General features: G+C 39.1%; 1 protein-coding gene across 3 annotated transcripts in view; it reads left to right on the forward strand.

Moving 5' to 3' along the window:
* Positions 1–17329, forward strand: part of EXOC4 (exocyst complex component 4) — a 730059-nt gene that overhangs the window by 49301 nt on the left and 663429 nt on the right. For all 3 annotated transcript variants that reach the window (XM_059171891.1, XM_059171893.1, XM_059171892.1), the window contains exon 4: positions 8495–8679. In XM_059171891.1, the coding sequence (XP_059027874.1) occupies positions 8495–8679 (185 nt within the window). The remainder of the gene's footprint in view (positions 1–8494; positions 8680–17329) is intronic.

Below are 17329 nucleotides of genomic sequence, written 5' to 3' on the forward strand. Positions count from 1 at the left end.
GATAGGGTGGAAAAAAGTGTTCTTGCTGCAGGCCCTTGGCCTTGCCCTGTGATGCCACTTTCTTGGAAAGTCTTTTGTTAAGTTCCAAGCTGTTAACCGCCCAGAGGCCTGCAAGTCAGTAGCAAAACAGAGCCATAGGAAGCCAGATCTTCTCCAGGAAAGCTGGGATCCGGGCTTCTGTTTTTCCTACAGATCCCCTAAGACTCCCCTAAACCTCCACTACAGCCCTGGGCCTTGAATGGAGTCCCTCATTTTGCTTTGTACGCTGATGCTCTGTCTCCCGCCTTTCTTCTCTTCCCCTTTCCCCAACCTTTTAGTATGAAGAGCAGACTAAGCCGTCCTCTGCATGTGTCCCCTGTGGTGGCTGCTGTCCCATTACAAACACAGGTCGAGTGGAGGTTGCTTTAAGTTTACGTTTAACAGAATTTTGTGGATTTATGTGGTTTTATGCTAAAATACACACACACACACACACACACACTTATTAAATTTTTTGTAGATTCTGTGATGTGATTAAATACATAGGTTCTATTATTATAAGGCCACAGTGTTCTACAAACAGCACTATGCTGTCCTAGATGCATCAAAGCTTTTAGATCTCCTAAAACGAATAGATTAAACCATATAAAACAGCCAATACTGGGTCATTTTTTACTTGTAAAAACAGTTTGCTGTGGTTCAAATTTCAAACTAATGTGTGAAAGATATTGTGTTTTTGTTTTGGCCAGGTTTCAAGCTGCATTTAGTTGTTGTTGGGTTTTTTTGTTTTGTTTTTTTGTTTTTTGTTTTTTCAAAATTCCTGTCTGATAGAGAGCCAAATTTCTGCTTTGGGCAATGTGGTATAGCCAAATGGAAATGTTTGGTAAGTGATTGATCTGGGATTCTTGGTGGCAAACATCTTCAGAGCTTGTGTAGTGTGGGTACGGCTCATTCTGCAATCGGAGGGAGACTTCTTGTGTCCGTGTAGGACTCCCTGAGCCTGACAGAGTACGGAGACTTCCGGCTGGAGGACTGTCTTGATGGATAGTGAGGGATAGGGCCTGAAGTCACCAGAGTTTGTCTTCTAGCCATTTGGGAGCCCGGGTGGCAGTTGCCAAGTGACCTGGGCTCAAAGTCAGTGTCTGAGTTCAGGGCCCACTTCTTTTGTCCATAGCCAAAGATTCCTGGTATTCTTAGTTGAGACTCTTCCACAAGTTTAACTTGTGTTGTCTTACTTACTTACCTAAGTATAGGAAGGGAGAGGGTATTGGTTCTCTGGAATAGCCTAATTTCTTATCTTTTTACTGTTACTGCATCTGTAAGTTGAAACAAGGCAACATTTTCAGAATAGGGTCATGTCGTTTCCCTAGAAAAACACTTCCTTAAGGGAGACCTACAGACCTACTGAAAAGTGATAAAACATTTTGGAACCATGTAATTATTGGAGTCCTGAAGGAAACACTTGTTTTGGACTCAGCAGTAGGAACACATTTGCTTTCTTTAGGGGAACGTGATTGCCAAAATAAGCATTTTCCTTAGCTAGCAGATGGTTTAGTTAGTTACTAATGTTCCTTACCATTGTGTCTCTCCCCTCCCCCAACTAAAATAATAATAATAATAGATAAGTAATTTGGTCATTTGATTGCCGGATCAATTTTTCTAGTATCTCTTTTCTAGTATCTTTTCAATGAAACAGCTGTTGAGAATGGCCAACTTTGGTGTTCCTCCAAAATATTTTGATTGATCTATGTTAAAGCATAAAACTAGACCTTTTTACCTAATCAACTTGGATGAGATTAGCAGAAGACAGATACTTAACTATGAAACACTTAACTGTGAAATAATAATTTCATACTTTAAAATGAAATTGAGAAATAGACATTTGGTAAAGAAAATTTAAGGGTTCTATAGTTCTTAATCAGAAAGATGGCCTTTGTTGTAAACTTCGCTCTCAGCTCATGGTGAACTTTTTTTGAAATACCAGACCATTCCTGATTATGTGCATTTTAATTGTACTTTAGTTAAGTTGGTTACTTAGTTGTGGAAATATTTTTAGGGATTTCATTTTCTTCAATGGATACATTTTTAGTAGCAAAATATGCTGTTCAATATTATGTATTAAAACATTTTGAAAATGCTAGCTTATTTTCATAATCCTAAAGGAAATGTTTTTTAAGTCTAGAATGGAGTTCTGTTCTTTAAGAAGTTTCCAGCTGTGCTGAGTAAAATACTGATACTGATTGTTCATTTGAGTAGTAATTGGAATTGTATGAAAACAATCCCTACTTGTAGTATCTCCCCCAACCCCCTAATTTTATTTTTGAAAATGTGTAAGAAAACTTCCTAATCATTTAATTGGCTCATTTTATACTAATCTACCTTTGAGAGATGGTGTGGCCTATCTGAGAATTCTAGAAGGTCATACTAGAGATCATTTGGGGCATGAGTGTATGTTATTCCTCTGTGGGAGAGGTGTAGACAGTATTTTTTTTTTTTTTAAAGATTTTATTTATTTATTTGAGAGAGAATGAGTGAGAGAGAACATGAGAGAGGAGAAGGTCAGAGGGAGAAGCAGACTCCCCAAGGAGCTGGGAGCCCGATGCGGGACTCGATCCTGGAAGTCCGGGATCATGACCTGAGCCAAAGGCAGCTGCTCAACCAACTGAACCACCCAGGCGTCCGTGTAGACAGTATTTACCAATAACCTCCTTTATTGTTGTCTATTTGATTTTTCATCTGGTATGTCTTCTGTAATAATACATATTTGATGTTGTATGTCACACTTAAAAACCCAGTTTTAGTAATTTCTCATAGCACTTTACCTGTAAGACCATTTTAGACCATTTTGTTGCTGTCCACTTTAATCCAACTGCATCTGTTGAATTCTTGTTAATGTTTCATCAGTGGTATTTAAAAAGTGCTCTGTAGACATTAACTTTGGAAAACAGTGAAATTATTTGTAAAATGACCACATTAGAAAAAAACAGAACAATTCGTTAGTTGTATTTTTACCAGTAGTTATTTGTATCTAAATGTGGGTGGCTATTTAATGATTTTTTTTTTAAGACTTTATAAGTAATCTCTATGTCCTGTGTGGGGCTTGAACTTATAACCCTGAGATCGAGTTGCATGCTCTACCAACTGAACCTGCCAGGCACCCCAAGGATATTTAATGATTTCTAATAAAGCCTAAATGTTAGTAAATGCCTGGAAACCAGGTCCCCTCCTCCTCACTACTCCCCCGCCCCGCCCCAAACACACAACAGTGTGACCATCAGTGGTAGTTGGTTGGGTTGACTGTTTCTGCTTCACTAAGTTTTGCTTATGTGTAAGCTTTATGAGCTACTTGAAACCAGGTAAGTGTCCGGTTTCTATAAACTGATGTTCTAGATATCATATGTTGCACTGACAGCTATTTTATTTTTTTAAAGATTTTATTTTTTAAGTGATCTCTACACCCAGTGGGGGGCTGGAACTCACAACCCCGACATCGAGGGTCGCATGCTCCACTGACCGAGCCGGCCAGGCGCGCCACATTTTAAACATTTTGATGTGTACAGGCAGTGGCATTAAGAACATTTACACTGTGCGGCATCACTACCGTCCTGCTCTGGAACTTTCTCATCTTCCCAAATTGCAGCTCTGTACCCATTAAACAATAACACCTCTTTTCCCTCCAGCTTCCTGAAACCACTCTTCTACTTTCTGTCTCTATGAATTTGCCTCTTCTAGGTACATCATATAAGTGGAATCACGCAGTATTTGTACTTTTGTGTCTGGCTTATTTCACTGAGCAGAATGTTTTCAAATTCCACTCATGTTGTAACATATTGGTACCACTTTTTTTTTAAAGTTTTAATTTAAGTTCAATTTAACTAACGTATGGGGTATTATTAGTTTCAGAGGTAGAATTCAGTGACTCATTGGTAGCAAGTAACACCCAGTGCTCATCCCATCAAGTGCCCCCCTCCATCCCCCAGCTACCCCATCCCCCACCCACCTCCCCTACAGCAACCCTCAGTTTATTCCCTGGAGGTAGGAGTCTCTTCCTCTGGTTTGCCTCCCTCTCTTTTATATCTTATTTTATATTTCCTTCCATTCCCCTATCGTCGTCTGTTTTGTTTCATAAATTCCACACATGAGTGAAATCGTATGGTATTTGTCTTTTTAAACTGACTTATTTTGCTTAGCATAATACCCTCTCGGTCCATCCACTTCATTGCAGATGGCAAGGTTTCATTCTTCTGATGGCTGAGGGATACTCCATGGTATATACACACCACATCCTCTTGATCCATTCATCTCTCAGGACATCTGGGCTCTCTCCTTGTTTTGGCAATTGTAGTCATTTCTGCTATAAACATTTGGGGGCAGGTGCCCCTCTGAATCACCATTTTTGTATCCTTCAGATAAATACCTAGTAGTACAATTGCTGAGTCTTAGGGTAGTCCTATTTTTAACTTTTTGGGGAACCCCCATACTGTTTTCCAGAGTGGCTGCACCAGCTTGCATTCCCACCAACAGTGTAAGAGGGTTCCTCTTTCTCCACATCCTCGCCAGCATCTGTTGTTTCCTGAGTTGTTAATTTTAGCCATTCTGACTGGTGTGAGGTGGTATCTCGTCATGATTTTGATTTGTATTTCCCAGATGCTGAGTCACATTGAGCATCTTTTCGTGTGTCTCTTAGCCATTCGTATGTCGACTTCTGACAACTGTTTTCTTAAAATCACTTTTAGTACCACTTAGTGAGATTAGAGTAGGGGAGGACAGTGGCCTTGCCTAGGTCTCATAATTATAGCTTTTAATAAATGAGGGCCCGAAAACTAGAGCACTGTATTTTCATATAAAAATAAGACTACTCGGTGTTCCGTGTGGTAAGGTTTTCAAGTCTTTGAAATTCTTACGGTACTCTTGATTATATATATTAATTGTACTTGTATTTTGGGTGCAGAAAACACACTCAGAAAGTTTGTCATCTAAGTGGTTATAAGGGTTCTATGAACAAACAATACTTAAAATGTTGCATTAAGCAATGTTAGTAACACCTTGTGAGGTTTCTTTTCTTTTCTTTCTTTCTTTTTTTTTTTTTTTTTAAGATTTTATCCATTCATTTGGCAGACAGAGATCATAAGCAGGCAGAGAGGCAGACAGAGAGAGAGGGGGAACCAGGCTCCCTGCTGAGCAGAGAGCCCAATGCGTGACTCAATCCCAGGACCCCGGGATCATGACCTGAGCCGAAGGCAGAGGCTTAACTCACTGAGCCACCCAGGTTCCCCACCTTGTGAGGTTGCTTTATCCACAGAATAAATAGATTCTGTTAAAAATCTAATTTCAGTGAGCACTCAGTACATGCCAGGCACTGTGGTTAGTGCTTAACCTATATATCTATAAAGATATATATATATATATGTATATATATATACCTATATTATAGATATATAACCTATATAGGTTATTATAGATATATAATAGATATAGATATATCTATATCTATATATAGATATAATAGATATATAACCTATATATAGGTTATTATATCTATATCTATTATAGATATATAGGTTATATATCTATTAAGATATATATATCTTATATATAAGATAGGTATATACCTATATGGGTATATATATATATCTTATTAGATATATAGGTTATATAGATTATATATATATAAGTAATATATATAGGTAAATATATATATTAATATATATTTTATATATATATACACACACCTATATAGGTATATACACCTAGATAGGTATATAGGTATATAGGTATATACACCTAGATAGGTATATAGGTATATAGGTATATATACACCTAGATAGGTATATATACCTATATACCTATCTAGGTGTATATATATTTTTTATATATATATATATATTTATATATATATAAATAAAGTTCCTTTTGAAAGTTGACATTATCTTATAATTTTGTATTTGGAACATGAACTATTTGGGTTAAAAATCCACATACAAATTCCTACAAACAAATTGAATGTGGATGTGCAGTGGGTGATTTTTAAGCTTAAATATCTCAGCTGGATTTAATTACCTTAAGGGATAAGGCTACATGATGGGCCAGTGGCTTACCAAATTATTTTTCATTTTCTGGATCTCGATGTCACCAAAGGTTAATGCATCCTCTTTTCTCTGTTAGAGACCCGAGTTAAAATCCATTTTAGAGCATACGTGTAAATGAGTTTGTTGTTGTTTTTCTTCCTTGGGGACGCCGAGGTCATTTTGTGAGGCTGCTTTTCCATTTGGAATCGTTGGCAGCTCGCATGCGGCCCAGGGGCTCTCGTCCCAGAGGCAGTTGCCAGCCAGCATGAAAATGGACTGGCAGGCTGCAGGGGACAGAGCTGGTCCGGGGCTTGTCACTTCTTCATGCCTCCGTTCTTTCTCAGTTAACTCAAGGAAGCTTATTTGCTACCGGCGTCTGACTATAGCACATCACAAAGCAAGCGACGTGTTTGCGGGGAAGCCTTTGCATTTTCCTCCCCGTCTCAGGCCAGTTTGTTTCTGGCCGCTCCAGGCTTTCTGTATTCGCTGTCCACCTGCTCCCATATGACCGTGGGTACTGGTGCGGGTCAGTGGTCAGCACTCTGGACGGTTGGTATGGTTCGTGGCTCTTATTGTCTATTGCTTTTCTATACATGCTGACACGTAGGCGAATGCATATTTATATCCCTAATTACACTTACTGTTTTTATCCTGAAGTATCATTCATTATGACCTTTATCTGTACCTTTTAGGCATATTTACAAGTATAACCTGGGTAGGGATTGCCATAGCACAGGAGTCCCTTTGGGGAGCTTGGTAGGGCTCTTTTCCCTCTGAGTTCAGCTTGTAGTCCTCTCTTTCCTATTATCACTACTACTACTATGGCTATTGTTATACATTCTTTGTATTTCTCTCTTGCTTTTATTTTTCTCCTAAGGAATAGTACCTAGAGTACACTCTTCACATTTTATTTTCTTTAAAAAACTATATATATCTGGGGGTGCCTGGGTAGCTCAGTGAGTTAAGCATCCAACTCTTGATCTCAGCTCAGGTGTTGATCTCAGGTGTGAGTTCAGGCCCCAGGTTAAAAAAAAAAATATCTAGGGCGCCTGGGTGGCTCAGCGGATTAAGACTCTGCCTTCGGCTCAGGTCGTGATCCCAGGGTCCTGGGATCAAGCCCCCAAATCGGGCTCTGTGCTCCACAGGGAGCCTGCTTCCTCCTCTCTCTCTGCCTGCCTCTCTGCCTGCTTGTGATCTCTGTCAAATAAATAAATAAATAAATAAATCTTAAAAAAAAAAATCTCTACAGAAAGAGAGATTATACAAATATAATCTTTATATACATGGATAAATGGGATCATATAATACTTGCTTTGTTTTTCCTTTTTAGTCATTGCTTTCCTTTCAGAGTGAGTTGTTGCAGGCTCCCTGAATTCCTCATCTTCATTCATTGTAGGCATCCTCACGCCATTTTTATTCATCCAGTCCTTTTTGTCTTGGAATCTCCCAAATTGTACTTTACACCAGGAGTGTTTTTGTCTCCATAGTTTAAAATCTCCTATTAAGCATTCATATCCTGTTTCTTCTATCGAACTGGATCAGGCCAAGGAGAGGTGAGGACTGCTATTTTCTCCTCGTAGCATTCATGTAACCCATGCGTTTCCCTCCGTGTGTGTGTACGTTAGAAAGAGCTAGAGAGATTTGTATCTGACTGTGTGTAGACAGGCGTGGGGACTTAGGTCAGTGAAGCTCTGACTCATGAGCACCATGGGAGTTATTTAAAAATTTATGCAGTGTGCTCTTACTTAGTCTTAGTCTTAAAAAGCTAAATTTGGGGTGGCTCAGTCGTTAAGTGTCTGCTGCAGCTCAGGTCATGATCCTAGGGTCCTGGGATCGAGCCCCACATCAGGCTCCCTGTTCAGTGGCAAGCCTTCCTCTGCCTCTCTCACGCTCCTGCTGTGTTGCCTCTCTCCCTGTCTCTCTCTCTCTGCCAAATAAATAAAATAAGTAAATCTTAAAAAAAAAAAGCTACATTTGATGAAAAGCTGATTGAAATCATTAGTATGTGGACCTCTTGTGAGAATATGGATGATATGGTTTAATCGGGAGGGTCACTTCGCTTGTGTCTGTTCACAGGCAGTATGTGTGGGAACAGGTAATATGTCCGGCTTTGCGGCACTTCAGATGCCTTCTTGTTTTACAGGATTGTTTTCGCCAGCATTATTTCTCTTTAGACCTTAGAGCGTCCCAAGGCAAAAGTAGGAGGCCTAGCCACATTACACTCTTCGAAGTCTGATATATGTTACTAAGGTTCTCAGGAACTCTTTTTTTGACCAGACCTTTTAAAAATACGGTCATTTATATTTTTCTAAAATCAAGTCTCCTCTTAAAAGTCTCAGAGTCTCATAAAAGAAGGTCTCCTACAGTAGTAGTTTCCTATTTCTAATACGGCTCAGTTAGGTCGTTGTCCTACTTAATTGTTTTTTTTTTCCCCCTCTCCTGTGCAGGTGTCAGCAGTCGAGTCCTTGGAGGGCCCCTTGCTGCAGGTGGAAGGACTGAGTGACCTTAGGTTGGAGCTTCACAGCAAGAAGATGAACCTCCACCTGGTTCTCATAGATGAGCTGCATCGGCACTTGTACATCAGATCCACCAGCCGGGTTGTGCAGCGGAACAAGGAGAAAGGGAGAGTGAGGTTGGTTCCAGAGGCTCCCGGCTACGGTGTCTCATGGCAGCGCAGAATTAGAAGGAATGTTATTTGTTTCCCAGAATACTGTGGTCATTGATTTACTTCTTGCTTTTGCCTTTTTTTTTTAAACCTTTTAACATACTGTCCCTGAAGCTATAAGATGGTTTTATAATAGCAAGTATTCCATATTCTGAAAGGCTGACATCCAAAGTTTCTTCATTCCTTTGTTGTACATTTATTATGGTTGTTTTATGTAAAGATAAGAAACATCTACTCTGGGCCTTTTTACTGGATCAGGGATACTCTGGCATACCTCTGAAGAAAGAGAAAAGATGCTTAAATTGTATGGTATGTTCAGCATAATGAAGGAGTAGCAGTGTCTGAACTGGACTTAAAAGATTCCCGTTACTTAGGGTTGTGTTCCGCTTAAGATAATCTTCTTTCTAGAATAGTTCAAGAAAGCTTCAGAGTGAACACTTTCCTTCTATCCCTGGGCTGATGGTAGCATAGGCTTATACTTAAGGGCCTGGGTGTGGACTCAAGAAATTCATTAGGTTATTCTAGACCTGGTGGGGAGTAAGACTAGATCTTAAGACAGTTAAGACAGTAGAATACTGATGTTACTAACACATATCAGACAGCTGTGCATGTCCTAGTCTTTCTAACATTCTTTTAAAATAGTCAGAAGATCTCTTAGGAGGGCACTTGCAGCAGTCCCTGCCAGAATACAGGTGCTCGTGCTTTTTCCTCCAGCTGCGGACAAGAGGAGTGCTGGAAGCAGTGCATGCCAGGGATGAAGTCTCTGAAGTCCTGTCCTGTTCAGTTTAGTCCAAGGCTCTGACGGAAAGTGAAGTTTCTATCTCTTTCCTGCATTTGGGCACTAGAAAGTCTTCTGCCGGGCACACAAATTGAGCTGAGGGTTATGTATCTGAGACATGACTTCAGCACTGATTGGGATAGAATTTTAGTTCCTTGGTGGAGAGCAGTGTTCGGTGGGGGCCAACGCTGAGGAAATTCCTTCTGTAGAGTGTGGTGGCAAATAGCAGTCTGAATTGATTGCTTCCCATGTAAGGATTTAAAAAAAACAAAAAAACGAAAACCAAACCACTCTGGGTCCTGTGAAAATACTGTGTAACATAATGGAAAATAAACATTACCTTGAAGTCTCAGAGCAGAGCATTTATTTGAAAGAATAATTTTCTAAACCAAAATATGAAAATTTAAGATGCTTTTAAGCTTGAGTTCTCTAAAAGATGCAGGATGATGTAATAGATTAGATTATTCAAAATTATTACTTCTTCCACTGTAGTAGGAGAAGTATATGATCTTTGATTTGTTTTGGGGTTTTTTTTGGGATGGGGTCATACGTTTGCATACTGTTAGCATGGGACACAAGGAGGGGCTCAAAATGTGCCCGTGGCAGGGAGCACGCCCTCTTGTTAAAGACTCTTGTCAGGATGGCGTTAGGTAGAGCGGAGGAGAGCCACGTGGTACTGAGCTAAGATGGTTGAGCTACCTAGCCTGGATCAGCCAGCCAGCAAAGTACGTGCCTGTCGAACATAACTGAGATTTTGTGGTTGTTTGCAACAAGCATATAACTTCTGTGAGAGGTGGATGGGGAGGGGGCAAGAAGAATGAAATTGGTAGAGATACAAAAAGAACTGACTAGAACATGAGCAAAATCTAAGAACAGATGAAATAAAGTAGGGAAAGTCAGTCGTTGTTTAAAGCACTGGAGAGAAGAATTGGCTCAGTGACAAGGAGGGAGCAATTTCCTTATCATAAAGAGGAATCAAGACAAGATGATAGAAAGATCGTAGATGTATAGATAGTAGAGGATAGTGATTTTAGTTATTCTGTAGAACAATGCTAACATGATAGTGTTTGGGGCTGAATTGCGTTCCCCTAAAATTGGGGTATGAAAGTCCTAACTGCCAGGACCTCAGGCTGTGACTAAGCCTGGGGATAGGATCTTTAGAGGTAAGGAAGTTAAAATGAGGTCATTAGGGTGGGCCCTACTCCCACTATAACTAGTGTCTCTCTAAGAGGATACAGACTTGTCCAGAGGGAAGATCCCATGAAGACATAGTGTTAAGATACCATCTACAACTGTAAGGACCAAGTCCTCAGAAGGAACTAAACTTCTCATCACCTTGATCTTGACTTCTGGCCTCCAGAACTGTGAGAAAGTAAATTTCTGATATTTAAGCCACTCAGTCTGGGATACCTTATTATGGCAGTCCTAGCAAATGAATACAGAGAGAAATAGAGGAATAATTACAGTGTATATAAAGAAACCTACTTAAAAAAAACCCAAAAGGCCTTGATCTGCAAATCAAAAGGATTTAAGGTAAAAATTAATGAAAAAAACTTAGTCTTTGATGGGATCAGGAAATCTTTATGAATTTTAAAAAATTTCTGTACAGAATAGGAAGAAAAATTGTTATCTTCTCTGACAGAGATAGTTATTTGCCTGCCTGATATATCCATTCACTCGTTCTTCATTTTTAATGACAACCCTCATTTTGTTCCTAGCAGCTAATAGACTATATTTCCCATCATGCTACATAGCTAAGGGTGAGACTTTCGCTTGCAAGCTTTTGAATCAGGGCTCATCGGAAAATTCTTTAAAGGTGCCAGCGAAACTGGTATACTCACTCTTTTACCCTTCACATGCCTTCCTTTACTTCCTATCAAGGACATGGATTGGTGCCATCAAGCTATCTTGAATAGTCGGTGACCTTGAGGACAGAAGGCCCATCCTAAACAGCTTAATAGCATTGATCCTCCTATGTATTCCTAAATGGATTACATCTTTTATATGAGAGGAGGGAAAAATTTTTATTGTACTCAGACCATTGCTATTTTAAGCCCTCTGTTTTAAACAGTTAAACCTAGGCCTGATAAACAGGAGCAAAAATCAGGATCACCAGGATTTGCTGAACAAGAAAAGCCTTCAGAAGACAGCAGAACAGAGTCTACAAAGTGTTGAATGGGGCCAAGTTGGGACCAAATATTTCTATACCCAGCCAAATGGACACTAATAAGCATGGGCAGCAGAAAGACATTCTGAGATATAAATTAACAACAAAAAGAAGTAGTGTTTTTATTTTCCTAAGAAAAATACTCAAAGATGGTACAAACCAAAATCAGCAACTTGAGAACAATAAAGTTGTAGGTAGGTTGAAACTACTATAAGAACTACACATCATTAAATATGTAAATTTGCATTTACATAACTGACATATATTTTTATGAGATCAAAAATGTAAGCTGAAGCTATTTTTGACAAAGGTCTATGTGGTCAAAGAGTACTCCACAATACACAGGATTCTCTCTCCACATTAAGTTCCAAACTGGGAAATTTCGACTGGCAGGAGAGAAAAAGGAATGCTGAATTCTTGTATAAGATGAGTTAGACTTTGTTCTGGATTTGAATAATGGGAGGAAATGTTTAACTTCATATTTATTAACCTAGATATGTGTGTTTAAGGATTTCTGTGTCGAAAGTCATGAGAGGAGAAGCAAATAAAATATTCTCCAGACAAAGGATGATCTATTAGCCAGTGTTCTAGCTTGCAAGTAGCAGAAATCAATCCTGATAAGTCAAACAAGGAAAGGAACTAAGTGGAAAATGGTAAGGTAGCTCACAGAGTCTAAAGGAAAGAAGGCTTTGAAGTCAGCCTCTAAAACCCAGGAGAGGTGAAGTAGCCGACTACATCCGGAACACCATCGACAAGCCCCAGGGAAGGGTCTGGTGGGGTTGTTTCCCTACTGTCACCATGCCTGTGGTTGCTGGATTTTTCAGTGATCTCTAAATGTCCCTGCATCTGTCCTTACCCCTCAAGATTCAGAGTCCTTGGTGAAAGCACGCAGTTTGTTGAGCCTGAGACATGTCTGGCCTCCTTCAACTTCTACAGCAGGATATTGGGCCCTCTTTTTGGCTTCGACCCAGAAAATGGAGGGTCTTTGCAAAGACGTTCCAATTGTTGGTATCCAAAAAGAAACACATAAACATCCAACGCATTTCTACTATGGGAGAAAGCAAAAAAAATCACATGAAGGCACATCTGTATAAAGAGTAGACTTTTCTTTTTTTTAAGATTTTATTTGTTTGTTTGAGAGAGAGACACAGCATGAGTTAGGGAAGGGGGAGAGGGAGAAGCAGACTCCCTGCTGAGCGGGGAGCCCAACTTGGGGCTCGATTCCAGGTCCTGAGATCGTGACCTGAGCCGAAGGCAGATACTTAACTGACTGAACCACCCAGGCACCCCAAGAATGGATATTTTTGAAGTAGAAACAGACTATTAGTAGATATAATAAGAAAGAGTTGTGTGGCTACATAGAAAAAGTAATAAAAATGGTATTTGGAGGATATGAAACAAGACCTAAATAAATGAGGAGACCTTCCATTTACTTAAAGAGATCAGTCCCAGTTAAAGCCCAGTTGGGTTTTTTGAAATTGTTAGACCTGTAGTTCACATAGAAGAATAAATGAATAAGAATTATTTTTAAAAAATTGAAGGGAAGGTGCCTGGGTGGCTCAGTTGTTAAGTGTCTGCCTTTGGCTCAGGTCATGATCCTGGGGTCCTGGGATTGAGCCCCACCCGCATTGGGCTCCCTGCTCTGTGGGAAGTCTGCATCTCCCTCTCCCACTCCCCCTGCTTGTGTTCCCTCTCTCACTGTGTCTCTGTCAAATAAATAAAACCCTTTATTTATTATTTATTTATTTATAAACATATAATGTATTATTAGCCCCAAGGGTACAGGTCTGTGAATCGCCAATTAAATAAAACCTTTTGAAAAAAAAAAAAAAGGAATAAAATTGAAGGGAGATAATAAAGCCTTTCTTATCTAATATTAAAATATATTTTAAAACTAATCAAAGCAGTACATACAGGTATGCAAATAGAAAATCAGATTGGTATAGCCAAACAGAATTTAGAAACAGATGCAGGATGTATCAGACTTTAATATATTTTGGGGGGGGGGGACTTTAATATAAACAATAATCCAAGTAAGTAGAGGGATTGAAGGCTATTTAGAAATTGGTATTGAGGGATGCCTGGGTGGCTCAGTTGGTTGGACGACTGCCTTCGGCTCAGGTCATGATCCCGAAATCGCAGGATCAAATCCCGCATCAGGCTCCCAGCTCCATGGGGAGTCTGCTTCTCCCTCTGACCTCTCCTCGCTCATGCTCTCTCTCACTGTCTCTCTCTCTCAAATGAATAAATAAAATCTTTAAAAAAAAAAAAAAAAAAAAAAAAAAAAAAAAGAAATTGGTATTGAGACATTTAACTAAGGAAGGTCAATTTAGATGTTTATGAGTTATTGTATACAAAAAAATCTAAGTCAATTTTAAAATCAAAACTTACTACCACTAGAAAAAAATGAACCGTATGTGTGTGGAGGAGGCCCATATCCTAGAAATATAGTACTGTATCATAAAAAAATATATGTAACAGGGTATTCATTGAAATGTTTTTGATAAGGGTATTTGATAAAGGATAAAGGATATTGATAAACAAAAATACAGGACTTAGATGTTTATCGTTAAATGAATTATGGCATATCAATGCAATGTAATTCTTTTATTTTTTATTTTTTAATTTTTATTTATTTATTTATATATATATATATATGTATATATATATATACACACATTTTTTTTTTAAGATTTTATTTATTTATTTAAGAGAGAGACAGTGAGAGAGAACATGAGCGAGGAGAAAGACAGAGGGAGAAGCAGACCCCCCATGGAGCCGGGAGCCTGATATGGGATTCGACCCCAGGACTCCAGGATCATGACCCGAGCCGAAGGCAGTCGTCCAACCAACTGAGCCACCCAGGCGTCCCCTCAATGCAATGTAATTCTTAAATGAAGAGAAAGATTTCAGGATATATTCTTGGGTCCAAAAAAAGCCAACTGAGAGACAGTATATACAGGATGATTCTATTTGTGTAAGAATAGAGAGGACCCATACTTAACTATGTATCCTTTATTTGTAGACGTAGATGTTTCCGTATGTATAGAAAATTCCTGGAAGGAGTGCTGACACTGATGAAAAGAATCACCTATGAGAAATGGAAATGGTGGGTGGGAAATAGAAAAGAAGAACTCCTTCACACCTTAGGACTATGAATGTATTCATCGTAAGCATGTGTTTTTACTCTAAGAGTAATGCAATTATTGGTGATGCTTTTGGAGATTGTTTTTATTTTTATTTATTTATTTAAAAGATTTTGTTTATTTATTTATTTGACAGACAGAGATCACAAGAAAGGTAGGCAGAGAGAGGAGGAAGCAGGCTCCCCGCTGAGCAGAGAGCCCAATGCAGGGCTCTATCCCAGGACCCTGAGATCATGACCTGAGCCGAAGGCAGAGGCTTTAACCCACTGAGCCACCCAGGCACTCCTGTTTTTATTTTTTTAAAGATGTATTTATTTTAGATAGGTGGGGGGGGGCGATGGAAAGGGCAGAGGGAGAGGGCAAGAGAAGCTCTAGGCAGACACCATGCTAAGTGTAGAGCCAGAAGCAGGGCTCATTCTCACAACCCTGAGAGCACAACCGGATCCAAAACCAAGAGTCAGACGCTTAACCAACTGAGCCACCCCGAAGATCATTTTTGTTGAAATGGCAAAATGCTTACTGCTGAAATGAAATTTAGATTTCAAATTCTATATGGGATGATCCAAATAGGTTGGAAAAGAAAGCGTGTACATTTTTATATGTATGAGTGTGTGTATGTGTAGTGAGGCAGGGATAGATGGACAGACACTTTTCTATTAAATGTTTTGAAAGACACTAGACTGTAATTATATTAGTAGATTATTTTTATTTTCTTAATATTTTTTAAAAAAACCTGTAATATCTTTATAAGTTGATAAAGTCAATAAAAAGTTTATTTTAAATTCATCCTTTTACTTCGTGCATCCCAGGTTAGAACTTGATTTGACCTTGTTTCCTTGGATGCTCTTTGGCTCATGGGGGAGAAAAGTTCAGCCTCATGGATTTTGATGTCCATATTTCTCTGGGGGGTGGTGTGAAGAGCGTGCTTGACCCTGTTGTGTTATTTATTCCCTATTTTGTCTTCTGAAGTTTTTTCTTTTTATGTCTGTTTTTTTTTATCTTTCAGTTTTTCTCTTCTTTTTTCCTCTTTGCCTGGATTTTAGTTTCACTTTATTTTGTATTACATGTCTTCACTCTTATCTGTCATTTGAGACCATGACTGTTTTTGACTTTTATACCCTCTGAATCATTCATTTTTCTTTCTGTATGCAGAACTTAGAACTATAGAGGATTACTTTGCCAGCCATTCCTGTTTCATTATTCAGTTAAATTTTCTTACTAAGGGCATATTATCTTTGACAGCTCTTTCTCAGCTCAGTTTGATTTAACAAACTTTTATGAACATTTGCTCTTTGCCAGGTACCGTGCCAGCTGTTGGGGTTATAGAGGTGAATCCATTCATTACTAGATTTACAACTTAAAGTTCAACTCTCCTCTGTCAAGTTTTAGTTTTGATGATAAAATCAGCCAAGGGAGCTGCCCCTGTGAATTTTGAACATATTATTAAGTGAAGGAACAGAAATGAGTTCTAATTAAAAAGCAAATGTTTAATAAGCTGTTAGTACTTTTTTTAAAAATTATTTATTTGACAGACAGATCACAAATTGTCAGAGAGACAGGCAGAGAGAGAGGACGGGAAACAGGCTCCCTGCTGAGCAGAGAGCCCATCCCCGGGCTTGATCCCAGGACCCTGGGATCATGATCAGCAGAGACCTTAACCCACTGAGCCACCCAGGCACCCCAAGTTATTAGTACGTCTAATCCTTTAAAAAAAACCCTACAAAACCCAAACCTTTGATGGCTATTGGAGTCAAACGCGAAGAGGTAGATCCTTACCAGATGGATGGGTAGTTAATAGAAGGTCTATAGGATTATGTGGGTAGGGGTTATTTTTGGTGTAATTTGCTTTGTAGTTTTCCTGTCTGCCACCCTGTGGTTAGTAAATAACAAACCTCGTTCAATCACAATAAGCAATTAGTGATTTGTCAGGGGAAGGGTGGGGGTGGGGGCGGTCTTATGCCCGAAAGTATTTTATGTAGTCACCTGTCCTTGTACAGCTTAGCTCCGAATGACTCTAAATGGATTTAAAATAAAAACTTATAATCATAGGTATTTCAGAAGAACAATAACTTGTACCAACATTTCTTTCAAAATAAAGCAGTTCAGTGCATTCAAATTAATTACAAACCTGATAAGAACAGCTAATTTTGATTTTAGTGTTTTGCTTTCAAAAATACTTCCTTAGAGAGATTCAGAACCCTTTGGATGTACTCATATATGCCCAGCTTTGTTTCTTCAGAAATGGAAACAGAGGTGCACACTAGTTAAATGCAGGATCCCGTAATAGTGCCTGCTGTTTTGTCAAGCTTCACTTCTGTCGCCGCTAAATGAGTGGGTGTGCCCGCTTTCTCTTGAACTCCTGAGACTAAGTCCTTTCATAACGGAACAAGAGAAAAACCAAAAGTCATTTCCAGAGTTACTTGCCTTTGGGTTGGTGTTCACAAAGGAGAAAATTGAAGCCCAGGGGAGAATTTTAGAGAGATGAGTCTATGAAAATAGTCTTGCGGTAAATTGACTTTCTAAAAG

Source organism: Mustela lutreola, chromosome 4, assembly GCF_030435805.1.
Source record: "Mustela lutreola isolate mMusLut2 chromosome 4, mMusLut2.pri, whole genome shotgun sequence".
Lineage (NCBI taxonomy): Eukaryota > Metazoa > Chordata > Mammalia > Carnivora > Mustelidae > Mustela > Mustela lutreola.